Genomic DNA, 19,231 nt, shown 5'->3' on the forward strand with positions numbered 1-19,231 from the left:
GGTAGGGTCCTGCTCAGGCCAGCCATAGGGTTGCCAGCAGGGGCAGCTCCAGGCCCCAGCACGCCAAGCATGTGCTTGGGGCGGCATGCTGTGTGTGTGTGTGGGGGGGGGCGCTCTGCCGGTCGCCGGGAGGGCGGCAGGAGGCTCCAGTGAACCTCCCGCAGGCGTCCCTGCGGAGGATCCGCTGGTCCCACGGCTTCGGTGGAGCACGCCTGCGGGAGGTCCACCGGAGCCACGGGACTGGCGTGCCGTGCTTGGGGCGGCAAAATGGCTAGAGCTGCCCCTGGTTGCCAGGTGTCCGGTTTTTCAGTGGAATGAAAAGGGACCTTGGTGGCTGACCAGGCCGTTAAAAGTCCGGTTGGTGCCTGTCACGGAGTGGGGTACACCCCTGGCTTCCTGCAATTCACCATGACTCCCAGCCAGCCAGTAAAACAGAGGTTTATTAAGATGACCGGAACACAGTCCAAAACAGGTCTTGCCAGTACAGACAACAGGACCCCCTTTAGTTAGGTCCATCTGGGGACCCCAGGGAGACCACAGACCTGTTTATTTCCCAGCCAGCTCCAAAACTGAAACTCCCTTCCGCTGTCTCCTTTCTCCCCTTCCCCCGATCCGTCCCCCAGCCTTTGTGTCCTTTGTCCAGTTTCCCGGGCAGAGGTGTTACCTGGCCTTTTTTAAAACCCCCTCCCGCAGCCTAACCCCTTCCCACATCCCAGCCCCCTGCTCTAGCCGAGCCCCCTCTTGCACCCAAACTCCCCCCCCCGGAGCCTGTACACTGCACCCCCTCCCACACCTCAACCCCAGCCCTGAGCCCCCTCCTGCACTCCAAACCCCCAGCCTCACCCCAGAGCCCACCCCCAGCTGGAGCCCCCGCATCCCAACCCCTTGTCCCAACCCTGCGCCCGTGCCCACCGTTTGAACCCCTCAGTGCCAGCCCAGAGCCCTCTCCACACCCTGAACCCCTCATCTCTGGCCCCACCCTGGAGCCCTCACCCCCTTCTGCACCTCAACCCCCTGCCACAGCGCAGTGAAAGGGCGTGAGGGTGGGGGGGGGGGTGAGCGGGGGCTGGAGGGCGGGGGGCAGGAGCAGGGCCCTCGGGAAGAAGTGAGGGGGCGGGCAGGGGCCTCAGGCCGCGGGGGGGCGGTTTTGTGGTAGCTCCGGCCGCGGGGGCGAGGGGCAGGAGGGGCGGGGCTGGCTGCCCCAGAGGGCGGGTCGCCCAGGCCCCAGGCCGAGGCCGGCTGTCTGTGAGCCGCAGGCCGAGCACGGGTGTTCAGGCAGCTGCGGACGAGCCGCTCGGCTTGTCCTGTGGGCCCGGGCTGAGCGCCAGGGCTGGAGCCGGGGGTGGGGGGGCAACAAGCGCCCCCCCCCCGGTGTGGGTGTGTAGGGGCGCCCCGCCCCCCCCCGGTGTGGGTGTGTAGGGGCGCCCCGCCCGCACGCTGGGGGGGGAGGCGGGAGGGGCACCGGGGCCGTGGGGGGGAGGCCCGGCCTCATGAATATTCCGTCTTGTTAAGTGAGGGGAGGAGCCAGGGCAGCATCGTCCCCGCCCTCGGGTGCGCGCTTCGCCCCGGGCCCCGGGGTGGGAGGCGGAGCTGCCCCGTCTCCAGGCAACGGGGAAGCGGCGCGGGACCAGGTCCGGGTGAGGGGCCCGAAAACGCAGCAGTTTACAGGGGGGGCGGGGGCACTGGGTGAGGGGAGCAGGGGCTGGTATGGGGAGGGCTGGGGGCACTGGGTGAGGGGAGCAGGGGCTGGTACGAGAGGGGGAGCCAGGGCCCTGGCATGGGGAGGGGGAGGGGAGGGCTGGGCACAGGGTGAGGGAAGCAGGGGGCTGGTATGGGGGAGGGGCTGGGGGCACTGGGTGAGGGGAGCAGGGGGCTGGTATGGGGGAGGGGCTGGGGCACTGGGTGAGGGGAGCAGGGGGCTGGTACCAGTGAGGGGCCCAGGGGGCACAAGTAGGGAGGAGCCAGGGCCATGGCATGGGGGGAGGGGAGCAGGGGGCTGGTACACGGGGCGGGGGGCGTTAGGGTTCCCCCCTCAGCTCCCCTGGTCTGTGAGCTGCTCTTGCTGCTCACTGGGGAGAGGTGGGTGGAGGCTCTTTTACTATATCTTGTTCCATTCTGTCTCTCTTGAGGACGCACTATGCCCCCCAAGAGAAGGCAGAAACTGCAGCAAGAGCAGAAGGGGCAGCCAGCTGTGGCTGCTCCCCTGGAGGGAGCTGCTGAGGGGGCTGTAGCCAGCAGAGAAGAGGTGCTGCTGCAGCAGGAGTACAGCCGCCTTTGCAAGGAGCTGGAGGACATGAAGGGGGCACGTGTTCAGCTTCGGGAGGAGAACGAGTTCCTGCAGCAAGAGGCCCAGCGCCTCCGTGCTGAGAACCAGGAATTCATGTGCTATGTGGCCAAGCGGGCCCAGCGGCGCCAGGATGCCATCGTCTGCCTGAATGATCAGAACAAGCAGGCTGTAGAGGAGATCCGCAGGGAGCAGCAGGAACTGCTCACCCTCTACCAGAGGAAGGAGGCAGCTCTGCGGGAACAACTGTTGCACAAAGAGGGTGAACTTCTCCGCCTTAGCAAGGAGGTTGAGGGCCTGCGGGAGATCCAGGCACTGCAGCAGGAGCAGGCTGCCCACATCAGGGAGCTGCAGGGAGAGCTGGTGACCACCAGGCAGCAGCACACTCAGCACCTGCAGGAGACCAAAAGCCATTTCCTGCAAGAGAAGGCTGCCTTTGAGCAGAAGTCCCAGCAGCAGGTGCTCTGCCTGCTGCAGCAGGCACAGGAAGTGGTTGCACGATGCATGCAGGAGCATAGTGACCAGGTGAAATGTGAGAACCAGGAGCTGCGGCAGGAGCTGCACCAGCTCATCCAGCGATCACGCACACTGCATTTACACAAGCGCCGGTTAGAGAATCAGGCACAGCAGCTGCTGCGAGAGCGTTGCTACATGCAAGACATGGCTCGCCTGTACCACACCCACCAGGGCAAGAAGTAGGCCTTAGCTGTGACCCCAGGAATGAGCTGACAGAGAGGTGGCCACTATTCACTGCCATGACTTGCTTTTGGTATTAGAATTATTTAGGTCAGGGGTTCTCAAACTGGGGGTTGGGACCCCTCATGGGGTCACGAGGATATTACATGGAGGGGTCATGAGCGGACAGTCTCCACCCCAAACCCCACTTTGCCTCCAGCATTTATAATGGTGTTAAATATATAAAAAAGTTTTTAATTTATAGGGGGGGGGGTCACACTCAGAGGCTTCCTATCTGAAAGGGGTCACTAGTACAAAAGTTTGAGAACCACTGCTTTAGGTCAACATTCTTCAGTAACAGCTTTGTTAATAAGCTGAGAGGGAAATTAAATTCCCAGAGGATACTGAACTGGGAGGAACTATAACTTCCAACAAAAAGATCTGATCCAAAAGGCTTTAGTGAGACATTGTCAGGGAACAATTTATCCAGCTATCACGCTTGGGTCTTATATGGGCCCCATTGCTGAAGTATCCAAGTGCCTCACAAACTTTAATATATTTATCCACAAAGCATCACTGTGGATGCCATTGTTGGATATTTTTCTAAAGGATCTATTCTAGGGGATGTTTTCTGGCTTGTGTTATAAGGATGTCAGATATGATCACAGTGGTCCCTTCTGACCTTGGAATGTGTGAATCTATGAATCTGTTATCCTCATTTTACAGCCTGTGGCAGAGCCTGGAATTAATCCAGGTCTTCTGAGTCCCAGGCTAGCATTCTAACCCCTGTGCTATCCCTCTGCACAGAGATTGATCCTGGGCCAGCTCTTGTGCTATCCTGCTGGGTCTTGTGATCTTTAGAGAGAGACAAGTCTTTATTGAAGCAACTTCTCTTGGCAAGAAAGACAAGCTTTTGAGCCACACAGACTATCCCCCCACCCAGAAATGTGCCCCTAATGTATATCTGCAAGAAGACGAGCTCTGTGTAGCTCAAAATCTTGTCTCTCTCACCAACAGAAATTGGTCCAATAAAAGATATTATCTCACCCACCTTGTCTCTCTGGTATCCTAGGACCAGCACAGCTACAACTACACTCTTGTGATCTTTGGTATTTCTGGAATCCTGTGATTTAAAAACAAACAAACAAACACCCCTCAGATTTTCTCCTAAAGAATTTATGTTTTTTTTTCTGTCTTAATACCAGAAGAACAACGGGACATTCAGTGAAATAAAAAGGTGGACAATTCAGAACTAACGAAAGGAAAAACTTTTTCACACAATGTGTAATTGGACTGTATAACTCACTGCCACAGGAAGTCATTGTGTAAGGATGAGGCCTTTTCCTGTGGCCATATTATAAGGCCTAAAGCCTAAGCTTTTGTCTGCATCCATATTAGAAGAACAGCAGCCATGAGCTAAGAAGCAGGAAGTCACATCCCATCTAAATGACATTGAAACAATGTAATATCAGGCTGTTAAGAAGGAGATCCTGGTCTAATAGCACCCCACTATCACCAGATAAAGAAACAGATCTTAAGATGGTGAAAGAAAACATAGCAGCAAAGAATCCTGTGGCACCTTATAGCAGGGCCGCCCAGAGGATTCCGGGGGCCCGGGGTCTTCGGCGGCGGGGGGCCCTTCCGTTCCGGGACCCGCCGCCAAAGTGCCCCAAAGACCCGCGGCGGGAGCCCCCCGCCGCCGAATTACCGCCGAAGCGGGACCCGCCGCCGAAGCGCAGCCCGGTCTTCGGCGGTAATTCGGTGGCGGGGGGGCCCCCACCGTGGGCCTTCGGGGCACTTCGGCGGCGGGTCCCGGAACAGAAGGGGCCCCCCGCCGCCGAAGACCGAGCTGCGCTTCGGCGGCGGCGGGTCCCGCTTCCTCCCCGCCCCGGCCCCAGCCTCAGCCTCTTACCCGGAGCTGTGAGCTCCACGCCGAGCGGAGGCAGCTGCCCCGCCCCCTCCCCACGCCGTTCTGAGCGGGGCGGGGCTCAGGCCCCGTTGGAGCTCCCAGCCCCGCCCCCTCACCACGTGGCTCGGGGCGGGGCTCAGGGGCCCCGGCGGAGACTCGGCGCTTGATGCGCTGAGGCTCCAGGAGAGGGGCGGAGGCGGGAGCCTCCGCTCTTCTCTTGGGGGCCCCTGCGGAGCCCGGGGCCCGGGGCAAATTGCCCCCTTTGCCCCCCCCTCTGGGCGGCCCTGCCTTATAGACTAACAGATGTTTTGCAGCATGAGCTTTCGTGGGTGAATACCCACTTTGTCGGATGCAAGAGTGGAAATTTCCAGGGGCAGGTAAATATATGCAAGCAAGAAGCAAGCTAGAGATAACGAGGTTAGATTAATCAGGGAGGATGAGGCCCTGTTCCAGCAGCTGAGGTGTGAAAACCAAGGGAGGAGAAACTGGTTCTGTAGCTGGCAAGCCATTGATAACAAAGATAACATAGTTTGCTAGCATTCTCTCTGTCAAGAAATCACTTCTCAACAGTTGTGGTTGTGAAATCCTCACTTCTTTATGTTCTGTCATTATGGTCCCCACTTCCCAATTGTTTGTCTGATGTATGATCTCTGTCTGGTTCTTTGATTGTTTCTGTCGGTTACATAACTAATTTTGCTAGGTGTAAATTAAGGGGGTGGGGTATAATTGGCTAGAGAATTTTGTTACAGTGTGTTAGGATTGGTTGGTGAAGGTAGAGCTAAGCAGGACTCAAGTTTCACTATATAAATTGGGGTCCAAAAGGAAGTTCTTTGGGAACCAACTCCAGGACACAGCCCCATCAGGGCTGCCAGACCTCAACACTCTGCCAATGACACCATGTAGAAACTGGAATCCCCCAGATGACCTGATCCTGACTGGCCCTCAAGAAAAGTTCATCTGTCTTATTGGGACTGGTGAACATTTTTGTATGTGTAGTGTGTGCAGTCTGTTTTTGGTGATTGTTAATAAATAGGATAAGGATATTACTGTGTAAGGCTCTGTCACTGGTAAAAGGTCCTGCGAACCTGCAGAAAATAGACAGGGTTACGCCTGAGCCCTAGGAACAGGGTAAGTGTGGGTTCTCCTTGAATGTGTGAGTAATAGAGAATTTTGTGTATGTAACAATTGGGGCCGGGAATGTAAGATTCAAAAAGGGATTGGACATTTAGATAGATGAATATCCAGAGTTATATTTAATGGTAACAGAAATTTAGAGGAGGTGATAAATCCTGTAGAATTCTGTCCTGGGAGGAGAGTAAGGAGACCTAGACCAGCACATCCCAGTCTTCCTTGGGGAAGAAAGGCATTAATTTATTGTTGCTTCTAGCAGTAGAAACAGGGTCATGGATTCCTGCAGTCTCTTAGGGAGTCCCCATTTCTGATGCAGCAATTTTTCTCTCAGGTGGAATTCAAAGTATTTTTTTGTGTCATCTGTAACAAGACTTTCTTCACCCTCAGCTCCTGGGATTTGCAGGGAGGCTGCCGGGTTGGTGCTGAGGGTCATGGGCACTTGGGAGGGACTCTGCAAACCCAATTTAATCTGAAGATTTTTATTCCTCAGCATGTCTCCATTGAGAGCCCAGGGAACTCCAGCTGGGCTGGGTTGCAACTGGGATTCCAGAGGGAGCTCTGTAAGAGCCACCTTTTGCCTAGCCTCTTGATTCTCACCCTCCAGTGAGGCTAACTGCCCTGGCAGTAACAGGGCCCTAGAGAGCTCAGCTGCATCACGCTCAGTTCTGTGCATAGTTACTGACCTACAAGAGCCAGCTATTCCAAGAAATTTCTGTCCTTCCTGGACAAAGTTAGATTTTGGAACCTCCTCTCTGCCCTGTGAAAGCAGCTGTGATTGTGACTGTTCTGGAGGATTGATGGCTCTTAAGAGGCCCTGGGAAAATCCCCATTGGCACCTATGGGGTAATTTTTGAGACCCACTGCTTTTTTCTGCTCCTGAGCTGGGCTTTCTCTCCCAGTAAGTGAGTTGGGCAGGGGGAGGTCTCATGGCAGGAGAGGATTCCTGGAACATGTAGGAGACACCCCATTTCATCTCTAGCTTCGTCCCGAGCTCCAGGTTCTGGTTACATTGTCCCTTGCTATTTATGAACCGTGTGTTCATGAAGCTAGTTCCAATTTCACTCTGAGCCCCATTGAGGAGAGCTGGTTGTGTGCTTGGTGGACTTGTACCCAGCAAAAATGTATCCCTGGAGCCCTCAGTGTCTTCTGAAAGGTCACAGTTCTCCTTCCCTCCCTGAAACTCCAGGTGCTTTTTCTTCTCCCCAATCACTGGCAGCTCAGTTGTATCTGGGTTGAAATTCATAGACCATTCCAGCAGCAAAGACTCCTCTCCTGTTTTATTCTGTGGACATGTTCGGGTCTGACATCTCTGAAGATTTCTTATGCTTCCAGCTAGAGTGGTCTCAGATGTAGTGCCTAGTGTCACTGTGGTTTGTCCACTGCCTTCAGATCTCTGTGCTGTCAGACAGATCCTGCTAGTACAGGCCTCTGAGCTCCCACATGAAGCTTCACAAAGTCCTGTATGTGTAGAGGTAGATATAGAAACCTTCTCATCAAGCATGGGCTCCTGTTTGGCTGCCTCAGGAGGAATAAACCATTTCAAAGACTTCTGGATTCTCTTGGGAAGGCCCCATTTGCGATGCACCATTTTCTCTCTCAGGTGTCGCTCAAGGTGCTTACGCCTTTCTGCCCTGAAGAGTGGCCGCTGGTAGTCTTTAGACTCCAGCAGCGCTGTGCATTCCAGGAACTCTGGGATGGATGGGATGGATGCTGCCAGGGAGTTCAGGATTATATGTGGCAAGCCCCACAGGAGCTGGAGTCTCTTTTTTCTGATGTGCGTGTTTAGCTGCTCTTTCACATCCTTGATGAGCAGCAAAGGATGAAGCAGAGAAGATTCCACAATAGCACCACTGCCTCTGCTCAGAGGAGGTGGGAAAGGACAGGGGGACTCCATGACTCACCACTGCTCCTGGTGCAAGCCTGCAGCTGGTGATTCTTTGTCTTTGGAAGTGGTAGCTTTTGGCCTCGTTTCTCTCTTGATCCAAGGTTCTGAGGCTGCAGCATGAAAGCTGCTGAAGACTCACGTTCCAATTCCTGGCCTGTTAATTGTAAAGATGATAGTGTATAGGAAAATGCATGGATGATTGTGACACAGACACCACTGATACCAACTGGCAAAAAAGAGTTCACTGTTCTTTACAAGCAACTCCTGGCTCAGATCTGACAAACTTACTACACATGATACATGGCTTTCATGGGACTTATCCTTGAAGGACAGTTGGTGAGTTCTCTGCTGAAAGCTTGTAACTTATCAATACTTATGATTGTGAGAGGTGTATATGGGTAATGTTTAAGGAATAATGTAACTATATTGAAAATCATGCCCTTATGGTCTTGGAGTAAAAGGTAGTCACCAGGGAATCATGTGTCTTGGTGAGGACCCATTCAAGCAGGAGGGAGTTGTCACTGCGCCATGGCTAGCTGATTATGTAATATATTGTTCAGTTCCCTACCCTTGCCTCATCCCAGAGCAGTCAAAGGAAAACCATCAAAGACAACTGCTAGCAATCAAAACCACATGGAGGTAAAAGGGAACATTATAGCAGACATGCGAGTGCCCTGTGTGTGGATAAAGACAGAAGACTCATTAGGTATATCACAGAGTGGAGAAAAAGACACTGCATCCATTCACTGAGGAGAGCTTTATTTACGTGCTTACAAGTGCAGTTTACACGAGTGATGTTTTTAAGGTAAAACTGGGGTACACTGCTGGGGGTATACTTCTGCTTTGGGATGAGACGATCTGGCATTTCTGGGAGTAGCCAGTGTCAGGGCCTGGCTATCACAGAGGAATACTTCAAGGGGACTCGGGTGTACCTCTTGTAAACCTGCAAGGTGAAGGAAGTGCTGGTATAGCCCAGAGGGGAGTGCTTTAGAGGCTCATGGGTGGGGGTATCAGGGAGCTGACATCCAGATACTGCAGGGAAGACTCCCCCTCACTAGAGGCAGGGGGTAACGAGGTGATCCACAATCCTGGGACCCCTGAGAAAAATCTCAGTGCTATTTCAAAAGCAGGGGGAGGCTTTTGCCAGATGCTTTTGTATTTCTCTGTTGAAATGGAATATGAAGAGTGGAGACTCATAAATCCTTATCCAGGCTGCTGGTAAACAGGGAACAAACACCTTCCCCATCCCCAAGCTCTGCAGAGGCTTGGGGCTGAAGGAGGGAAGACCAAAAGAGAGGAGACTCTTGTGGTTCAATAGACTTTATAGGGGAAGGGAAGCAAAGGGAGCACTGGGTTTAGGATGTCTTCACCCATCAGTGCAGATTGTTCCCACCCAACACCCCACCGCAGTATAGCAAATCTCCCTTACCCTGAAGCTCAGGACATGCCGCCTCAGCTAGGACCCGGCAGTTTCCTGGAGTGTCCTGCTGCCCAGCAGCACTGTCCTCCAGTGTGAGACTATGAGAGCTTTACCTCCAAGAAGTTCTGAGTGCTCTGATGCTAACCACCACCACTGTGAGGTCATCACTGCATCACATCTGTGCTGGGCTGGAACTTCCCTGGTGGTAGCCTGAGTCTATTTTCTTGTACTCTAACCAGACTGGAGCAGATGCTGCTCAGAAAGCACCCCTCCCTCTGTGACTAGGCCCTAGCATGACAGGCACATTACACTGGAACAGTCACCTCTAAGCAGTATGATGAGACTCACGAGTTCGGAAGCTAGAGCTATTCCAGGAGCCAGACATAGACTGTGAGACTTGCTCCTGTAAGAGAGAAAAGACCTGGGGGGGGGGGGCTCCCCATCGCCAGCATTAAATGCACAATTCAGATGGCTGAATTAACCCTCCCCTTAGCAATGTATTATGACTCTTACACATGCAAACCACAAAGCCCTGTAAACAAATTGTGGAAGCAGGGAAAGAATTAATAAGGATTTGAAGGGGATCTTAATGCATGTCAGTCAGTTAGCAAGAGTTAGCCCAGCTGTAACCCTAATGACGTGAGACTTCTAGAAGCAAGGATAGTGTGAGGCAGAGGGAAAGAACTGTGTAAAAAGTTATTACGACCTTGTAACTGATAACCAAATATGCAGCCTGGTGTCTTCTAGGAGTGAGAAAACAAGATAGCAGAATGGCTTATGTATAAACAAAATGTAGTTGTTGCTCTTTATTGTCTGTATTATTGCTAGTTATTGTCTGTAACAAAGGTATAAAGGCTTGCTGTAATTGTTTACCAGTGGAGAGACCTGTCCGGGACTGGGGCGACCCTGTGTCCTATGGCACTCTCTCCCTCCATTGTAATTACTGGAGAAATAATCAAGTATTTGATTTTGCTGCACCCAAACAAAAAGCGAGAACTGAGTTTTTCTTTGACAATTTGGGGGCTCGTCCGGGATGGCAACGCCCACGGACCCACAGACGGCTACTACGGATCATTCCCCTTCGAACCCCATGGTGCCACATGAGAGGTATGAGACCTTTTGAAATCTCTATTGGGGTATTGGAGGAGGACTGTCCGTGAGGACGTCTGTCTCTGTTGGGCTCACGCCATCTGAACTTATTGACTGTGCAGCAAGATCAGATGCAGAGTGGTATTGGGGAAAGGCCCCAACAAGGTTAGTTTATAGCAGTATTGGGAACTGCTGAGTTGGCCAACAAGGTAATGCATAAGGTAAATGCATAAGGTAATGCATAGGTAAATGCATTAGAATGCACCGGTGCTGAGGGGTTTTTACCGCCTCAAGAGGGGTTGTCATACCGCCTCATGGTATTGGTCCGGACCAGGTAAAGATGCATCGTGGTTAAAAACAAAAAAAAAGAGGCCTTGGTGTGTGGGTGTGTGTACACCAGTGTGAGTGACTGTTACCGGAAGACGCCCAGAGTACCCTGTGAAGCGAAAGCTCGTGACCAGGACTACTCTAACGCAAGCCCGGTAACTAGTGGAGCTTTAGGAGATCCGACCCACGGTGGGCTGACTCGGCCTGGCATAGTCCGGCGAGGAAGCTGCCTGGGTCTAGGAGTGTGTGAACCCATCTTCCCTCCCCTTTCCCTTCCGTGTGGGCTACTGACAGTCTGATCATCTCACTGGACGCAATCAGAGTAAGCGGCGCCGTCTCCCAGAGAGTAGCCGACGCTCTTTGCTGAAGGGAGGTGTAGGAGAGTCGTGGTCATCCTCGTTAGTCTCTCCTGTGTAAGTGCCCTGTAGGGAGAGATCCTTAGTTTATGAGCCGCTAGCGCGGACAGGGCACCCTCTCTGTGTGTGTGAATGGAAAATGGGTAAGGGACAGTCTAAACATTCCACCTCACCCCCTAAGGGTACCCCAGCATATTACATGTACGTACATTATGGTCCTAAAACCTGCAGGTATTTAGAGAATTGGAATCTTCACACTTGTGAAGATCCATCTAAACAATGCCCATTAGAAGGTACCTTCAATCTAGATAAGATCATACATCTCAGAGGAGCTTAATCACCAAAGAAAAGCCTCTGACACAGTGTGAGCAATTTGTCTAGGAACGGGTTAATTTGAAATTCAGCTTGGCTTAGAGATAAAGAGAAGTTGCTCTATGTTCAAGGTCAAGAATCAACGCAGACTATGCTAAGTACAAAGAAAAACTGCTTTCAGCCCCAGCTGGCTGTGGAAAATAGAGACAGAGGCAAACCAAAGGCAATACAAGTTACAGAACTGAAATTACATTTGCAAAGCTTAACTGTTCAGTGAGATCCAACAGTCTTTGCAACTCCGAAGCTGGACAGGCAGCTGACCTGGACTGGAATCTCTGAAAGAGACACCGCAGGAGATTCCAGGGTGTAAAAGAACAGCCATCCCAAGAGCAGAAGTATGTTGGAAATTCTGAACAAGCTGTATACAGGGTATTCTCCCGTCCACCTATTCCCCCTTCTCTGAACGTTATACACAGACGTGGCCAGTCTGGACATGTGTGAGTATTAAAGTGGCTTAAGGCTTGGAGCATTCATATTTTTCCCGAGTGATGTGGGAGCGTTCCCAACACTCTCCATTGTTGTTTTATTATTTTTAATGAAGCTTTAAAATTTGGTTATATGGTGTGTTTTCTTCCCCCAAAGTCCTGCAGTGTCAGCCTGATCACCTGACATGAGGGATAAATTGGTAACAGATATTTGTCACAGTTTGGTGAGCAATTGAGAATGGGGGAGCCTTGCAGAATTTACACCATCTATCTGTTTTACCCTTGTTATTTTATGTTTGCTTTGTTTGGTATTGTTGGTGTTATGTGTTAAGAATTGCATGATTAAATTGCAAGCTATTGTTTCTGTGGGTTAGAGGGGACAAGGAGCTCTTGTTATTGCTATTTTTAATCTATGTGCGAGTTGCTCTGAAAGAATAGTCGCCAACCTTTTTACACCCAAGATCACTTTTTGAATTTAAGGGCAACTCGGGATCTACCCTTCCCCAAAGACCCACCCATTCCATCCCCCAACCCTCTCCAGGCTCGCTCCCTTCACCCTCACTGGGCTGCGATAGCGGTTTGGGGTTCGGGAGGGGGTGCAGGCTCTGGGCTCAGGCTGAGGGGTTCGCAGTGTGGGAGGGGGCTCTGGGCTGAGCCTGGGGCAGGGGGGTTGGGTGCAGGAGGGGATGTGGTGATGCAAGCTCTGGGAGATACATTGGGTGCAGGAGGGGGCTGGGGCTGAGTGTTGGGGTGCAGGAGTAGGTATGAGGTGCTGGCTCAGGGAGGGGGCTCAGGGCTGGGGGTTCAGCCTCCCTCTGGGCCGCACTTACCTCAGGCAGCTCCTGGTTGGCAGTACAGCATAGCTGCCACTAAGGCAGGCTCCCTGCCTACCCCGGCCCCATGCTGCTCCTGGCAGGGACCAATGCACCCCTGCAGCTCCTGGGGTGTGTGCACAGGGCTCTGCATGCTGCCCGTCTCTGCAAGCACCGCCCCCACAGCTCCCATGGATTTACTAAGAACAAATCATACCATCCCAGCCTGCTTTCCTTCTTTGACAGGGTAACTGGTTTGGTGTAGTGATATAATATACCTGGATTTCAGAAAGACTTTTGACACAGTCCCTCATGATATTCTGATAAGTAAGTTGGAGAAATGCGGGCTGAACAGAATGATTATTAAGTGGATACATAATTGGTTAACAACAGCAAAGAGTAACTATTAATGGAATGATGTCGGATTGAAGGGAAGTCTCAAGTTGGATTCCACAAGGATCTATTCTGGGTCCGGTGTTGATTAACATCTTTATTAATGACCTGGATGTAGGAATAGAGAGCACACTGATCAAATTTGCAGATGACAATGCTGGGGCGGTGGGGAGGAAGGGGAGGTGTTGCCAATACTTTGGAGAATACAACTAAAATTCAGAGGGAACTTGATAAATTGGAGAACAGGGCTAGACACCACAAAATGAAATTCAACCAAGACAAATGTAAGGTGCTACACTTAAGGAAGAAAAAAAAATGCTCAAATACAGAATGAGGGACAACTGACTTGGCAGCAGCACTGCTGAGAAGGACCTGTGAGTTGTGGTGGAACACAACCGCAACATGAGTCAACAATGTGATGCTGCTTCAAAAAAAGCAAATGCAATTGTAGTTTATATTAACAGAGGCACAGCAGGCAAGTGGTGGTGATAGTACCACTTGGCACTGGTTAGGCCTCAGCTGGAGTACTGTGTCCAATTTTGGTCACCAATGTATAGAAAGGATGTAGAGAAACTGGAAAGGATCCAGAAGTGAGCATCAAAGATTATTAACAGGCTGGAATGCAAGCCATATGAGCAGCAGCTGAAGGAACTGGGTTTGTTTAGTTTGGAAAAGAGGTGATTAATGGGGGGACATGATAGTGGTCTTCAAATACTTGCAGAAGATGGAGAAAAGTTGTTCTTTCCACAGAGGGCAGGACAAAAGCAGTGGGTTCAAACTACAGCATAACATTTAGATTACACCTCAGGAAAAACTTTCTTACTGTAAGAACAGTAGGACAATGGAACAGATGCCTAGGGAGGTCATGGAAGCTCCTTCACTGGAGGTTTTTTTTCTTTAAAAAAAAAAAAAGACTTTTGTCTTGGATGGTTTAGACTCAGCAAATCCTGCATCCTATGATTCTATGTCTCTATGGTAAGCTAAGGACTTCCAGTGCTCTGTTCCAGTTGACTAATAAATCCTGCTCTGTTTTGAAAATCCTGCTTGGGTGTCACTGCAAATACTTGCTGAGGTGCATTAATCCCTGGACTGTACAAGCCATTACCAGGAGTCAAGCCCAGTTGGACTTGCTGAGAAGAACTCATGGTGAGAAGCAGGAGTGCTGGAACCCAGACGCTCAGTCTAGGAGGCCGTGAGGTGCTATGGTTTACCCCCAGCATAAGAAGTGGTCTCCCATGGGGGTCTGCCACACTGAAGGGGTTCCTCCAAGAGACTGATTAAAAATTGGGGCATAGCACAGATCCTGTGGCTCTGTGACAATAACTAAATTCTATTAATAAGGCAAATAGATAGCAAATCAATCTACATTAGAAGCTATGAAGTATGGAAAATTGAAAAGGGAATGAAAGACATCAGGGGAAAATTCCTGGTGGGAAATGCTAGGGTCCATTGAGAAGGATTTTTTAAAAAGTATATTAGAACAAAAGAAATCCTAGCAATGGTATAGGCCCATTACTAGATGGAGATAACATGGTTAATAATAATAATATAGAAAAAGCAGAGGCGTTCAATGAATGTCTGTTCTCTATCTGAAAAGAAGCATTATGATCTATTTGTATCACATGAGGATAATGAAGTACTTTCCAGTCCTTTAGGGACTAAGGAGGATGTTAAATATCATCTGGTAGGGATAAACATTTTTAAATCAACAGGTCAGATAACTTGTGCCCAAGAGTCATAAAAGTGTTTGCTGAAAGTTCTCTGGCCCCACTGATGTTAATTTTCAATAAATCTTAGATACTGGGAAAATTCCAGAAGACTGGAAGAGTGCTAATATTGTGCATCACGGTTCAGGACACCTACACCTGTTTTTCCTCTCTGTGATCCAGCAAGCACACCCATGCTATACTCCAGGCTCTTCAGCTGTCACCTTTCAGGTGGAGACATGCATCTCCTGACAGCAGTACTGTGACACTGCACAACTTCCTGCCTAGCCTGTGAACTCCCTAGAAAGTCATGATGCGTAAGCAGGCTTGTTTTACTTTTCTGCTCAGGGATGGTAAACAGTGCAATTGCTACAGTTAAGCAACCACACAGCTCTTTCTAAGCAAGCACATTTATTCTAAAGGTAAAAGCACTACAGAGGAAACATTAAAAACAAGAAGCGACCGTACACATGTTAAGAAGCTTACCAGAGATTAGCTTGTCCAACAGAGAAAGGCTCTGATGGGTGGTAAGAACATAAAAACGGCCACACTGGGTCAGACCAATGGTCTATCTAGCCCAGCATCCTGTCTTCCAGCAGTCAGTGGCATCAGAGGGAATGAACAGAACAGGGCAATTATCAGGTGAGCCATGCCCTCTCATCCAGTCCCAGCTGTTGGCAGTCAGAAAGTAGGGATACCCTGATCATAGGGGTTCCATCCCTGACCATCTTGACAAAAGCCACTGACAGACCTATCCTCCATAAACTTATCTAATTCTTTTTTGAACCCAGTTATACTTTAGGCCTTCACAGCATCCCCTGTCAATGAGTTCCAAAAGTTGTGTGATGACATACTTCCTTCTCATTTTAAACTTGCTCCCTATTAATTTCATTGGGTGAACCCTGGCTCTTTTGTTATGTGGAGTAAATAACACTTTCTTATCTCTTTCTCCACACCATTCATAATTTTACACACTTCTATCACATCTCCCATTAGTCATCTCTTTTCTAAAGTGACCCATCCCAGTCTTTTTAATTTTTCCTTGTATGGAAGCTTCTCCATACCCCTACTTATGTTTGCTGCCTCTTTCTGCAGTTTTTCCAAGTCTAATATGTTGTTCTGGAGGTGCGGGTGACTAGAACTGCATGCAGGATTCAAGGTGTGGGTGTACCATCATTTTATATAGTAGTATTATGCTATTTTCTGCCCTATTAACTATCCCTTTCTTAATGGTTACTAAACGTAGGCCTTCCTGGAGCCCCACGTATAGCTAACAGCGTGAACCGAAGGGCATGAACCAGAGTAGTCCTGGTCTTGGCAAAATAACAACACACTAGATATTGACCAACTAAGTTAGCACATTTCTGACCAGAGAGGATGGTACAAAACCACCTACAGTTCTCAAGTACCTACATAAATACACTCTGAAGAGATGGTACAGGAACACATCAAGCCCCTCATAAGATAAGGATGGGCTGACAGAATAATGGATATGGATGTTTTGTTCAAACTAGCGGGTACAAGGTGTAGGGTTGGTAACTAGCAATGTCTGGAGTGCAATATGTATCAACCTATACAAGAAGTCACAGGAGGGGCACCTTTGTCCAGCCTAGGGGGCAGCAGCCTGGTGCACTGACTGAGCTGGTACCATTGTCATGGACATACAACATGTTAGTGTACCTGAAGCCATGGAGCCAGGGTGCTAGTATCTGGCTTTGTTCGCACCAAACCAGGCTGAGTGCCTTTGCTACCAAGCTGATCCTGTGGTCTTTATGAGTAACCCTTAAGTCTGCTGAATTAGTAGGCTGCACTCTCTCCTTGTGAAGCTAACATCAGAGCTCCACGAACAGATGCACAGAGATGCTGTAACAGCTTAGCAGCCTTGACAGCATTGCCATAGCAACAACATTCCTCAGCACTTAACTAACATCCTGTTTAATTTGTTGTCTTTTTTGCACATTGAGCAGACATTTTCAGACAGCTAGTCACAATGACTCCAAGTGGTATCAGCTAATTTAGACTCCATGGTGTCGTATGTATAGTTGAAATTCAATGTTGATGAATGCAAAATAATTCACATTGGAAAACAATCCCATCTGCCATTTTGTTGCTCAGTCACCCAGTTTTGTTACCTTTGTAACTCTTCATTGTCTGCTTTGGATTTTTTTTAGTAATTTTGTATCATCTGGAAACTTTGCTACCTCACTGTTTACCCATTTTTCTAGCTAATTTATGAATATGTTGAACAGCACTGGCCCCAATACAGTTCCCTGTGGGATGCCACTATTTTCATGTCTCCATTCTGAAAACTGGCCAGTTATTCCTACCCTTTGTTTCCTGTCTTTTAACCAGTTACTGATCCATGAGAAGACCTTCCCTCTTATCCCATGACAACTCACTTTGCTTAAGAGCCTTTGGTGAGGGACCTTGTCAAAGACTTTCTGAAAGTCCAAGTTACACTATCCACTGGATCCCCCCTGTCCACATGCTTGTTGACTCCCTCAGAGAATTCTAATAGATTGGTGAGGTATGATTTCCCTTTACAAAATCTGTTGACTATTCCCCAACAAATCATATTCATCCCTGTGTCAGATAGTTTTGTTCTTTACTACCGTTTCAACCAGTTTTCCCAGCACTGAAGTTAGGCTTACCAGCTTGTAATTGCTAGGATCACTTAACAAGCCTTTTTAAAAAATTGGTGACATATTAGCTACCGTCTAGGCACCTGGTACAGAAGCTGATTTAAATGATAGGTTGCATTAGTAGATCTGCAGCCAGAGGCCGAGTGCCAGAGATAAGGCTCACCAGCAGAGTCAGGAGTTGAAGCCCAGGGTCAGAACAGGGTTACCTAGAGTGAGGCAAGGCAGGAGGCAGCACTGGGTCCAAAGCTGGGAACAAGCAGGTGTAGGAACTATCAGTCATGGTCAAATGGTTTGAGCTGCTGCTGCTTGGCTTAAGAGCTGGTCTGCTGACCCTTCTGACCAATCGGCACCTCCTAGATCTAGGACCCAGTTTCTTGGGGTACTTCTGATGTTACTCAATAGGTCCTGAAGATGGATGTTTCTACTGGTTCCCAAGGCTGTTCATCCAGACTGTACCCTTCCCAGTCAACCAGGTACTGGAACCTTCTCTTAACTTGCTGAGAGTCAAAGATTGGGTGGACCAAGTACTCCTCCTGTCCACAGACTGTTAGTGGTCGTTGTTTGGGCATGGGTTCTTGGCATAGGGCTTTAAAAGTGAGATATAAAAGAGGGAGTGGATCTTTAAGGACTTGGACAGCTGTAACCTGAAAGCCACCTGTTCAATCAGTCTATTACCTTGAAGGGGCCCAGATACAGTCAGTCTAGTCTGGTGGACAGGCAGCTCGAGCTGAGTTCTGGGAAGAGAGCCATACCTTGTCCCCTACAGCCAGATTGGGGCAGCCTAAAGGTCTTGGTGTTTATAAATTTATTTTGGGGATTGCAAGTATTCATTGCATTCCTGATTCACTGCTAAATCTGTGACAATCAGTACTGGAGAAGACAGGGGCAAATCTGGGTGGAAGCAGGGGTGAAAGTTATAGATTGCAAAGAATGGGCTGTGGAGTCAATGTGTGGACTGCATTGTTATATGCAAATTCAGGGTAGCACAGTAAGGGAAGCCAGTCATCCTGGTGATAGCGCAAAAAGGCAGTAGCGATACTACTCCCATGATTTGATTGATCCTTTCTGTTTGTCCATTAGTCTGTGGGTGACAGGCAGATCAGGTGAGGGACTCGATGCCAAGAAGTCTTAGAAATTCCTACCAGAATTGGGAAATGAACTGAGGACCCTGGTCCAATATAACGCCCATGGCTAAGCCATGGTCGCAGAAGGCATTTTCCAGGAAGTGCTAAGCCATCTCCCATGCAGGAGGAACAGCAGAATGTGGGATGAAGTGCACCATCTTTGTTAGGAAGTCAACGACAACAGGATTACCAAGTGTCCCTGGGAGCTTGGCAGTTCTACAATGAAGGCTAGGTTAGCGTATACCCGAAATCTCAGATTTCAATCCTCTGAAAAGGGGAAAGGAGGAAGGCAAGTTAACTCTTGAAAAGCAACGTGCCCTTACAGACTTGCCTCACATCTCTAAAATACCAAAACCCCAAGGATGTGGTTAAAACTAAAAGCCTATGTTAAGGAAAACCCTGAGATAAAGGAAAAGCTGCAAAGGTTCAAAGGGAATATTGAACAAGCAGACCTAAAAAATGTCTATCTAAACCAAAGGCTTAACAAAAATAACATTGTACATACTTGTGTTAAATTTGCTGTTAATATAATTTTGCTGATGCCAAAAACTGTAAAACTGTATAATGTGCATGGCTTATGGGAAAAATCCTCAAACATGGTGGAAGTGCTACATAAAAACACACTATGTAATAGAAACCCTTATAATTATGCTGTTTGGTTCAGTAAGAACATACTTTGCA

At 49.4% G+C, this 19,231-nt stretch overlaps 2 protein-coding genes across 4 annotated transcripts; one reads left to right on the forward strand and one right to left on the reverse strand.

The window, feature by feature from the left end:
* Window positions 1-1,249: 1,249 nt before the first annotated feature.
* LOC120402026 (coiled-coil domain-containing protein 166-like) lies at window positions 1,250-3,183 on the forward strand. 3 transcript variants are annotated; one of them, XM_039532352.1, is made up of 2 exons: window positions 1,250-1,377; window positions 2,130-3,183. In XM_039532352.1, the coding sequence occupies exon 2, from the start codon at window positions 2,138-2,140 to the stop codon at window positions 2,981-2,983; it is 846 nt and encodes a 281-aa protein (XP_039388286.1). In that variant the 5' UTR covers window positions 1,250-1,377; window positions 2,130-2,137; the 3' UTR covers window positions 2,984-3,183. The 3 variants fall into 3 exon arrangements, with proteins under 3 accessions (XP_039388286.1, XP_039388284.1, XP_039388285.1); XM_039532350.1 differs by lacking the exon at window positions 1,250-1,377 and adding an exon at window positions 1,570-1,637; XM_039532351.1 differs by lacking the exon at window positions 1,250-1,377 and adding an exon at window positions 1,601-1,631.
* A 2,915-nt stretch (window positions 3,184-6,098) lies between these two features.
* Window positions 6,099-9,897, reverse strand: LOC120400187. The gene is made up of 2 exons (XM_039528598.1): window positions 9,314-9,897; window positions 6,099-8,038 (listed from the first exon to the last, which is right to left on the reverse strand). Exon 2 carries the CDS (start codon window positions 7,891-7,893, stop codon window positions 6,235-6,237), a length of 1,659 nt encoding a protein of 552 aa, XP_039384532.1. The 5' UTR covers window positions 7,894-8,038; window positions 9,314-9,897; the 3' UTR covers window positions 6,099-6,234.
* Window positions 9,898-19,231: the final 9,334 nt, after the last annotated feature.

This window comes from Mauremys reevesii, linkage group 3 (genome assembly GCF_016161935.1).
Source record: "Mauremys reevesii isolate NIE-2019 linkage group 3, ASM1616193v1, whole genome shotgun sequence".
In the NCBI taxonomy this organism is placed as follows: domain Eukaryota; kingdom Metazoa; phylum Chordata; order Testudines; family Geoemydidae; genus Mauremys; species Mauremys reevesii.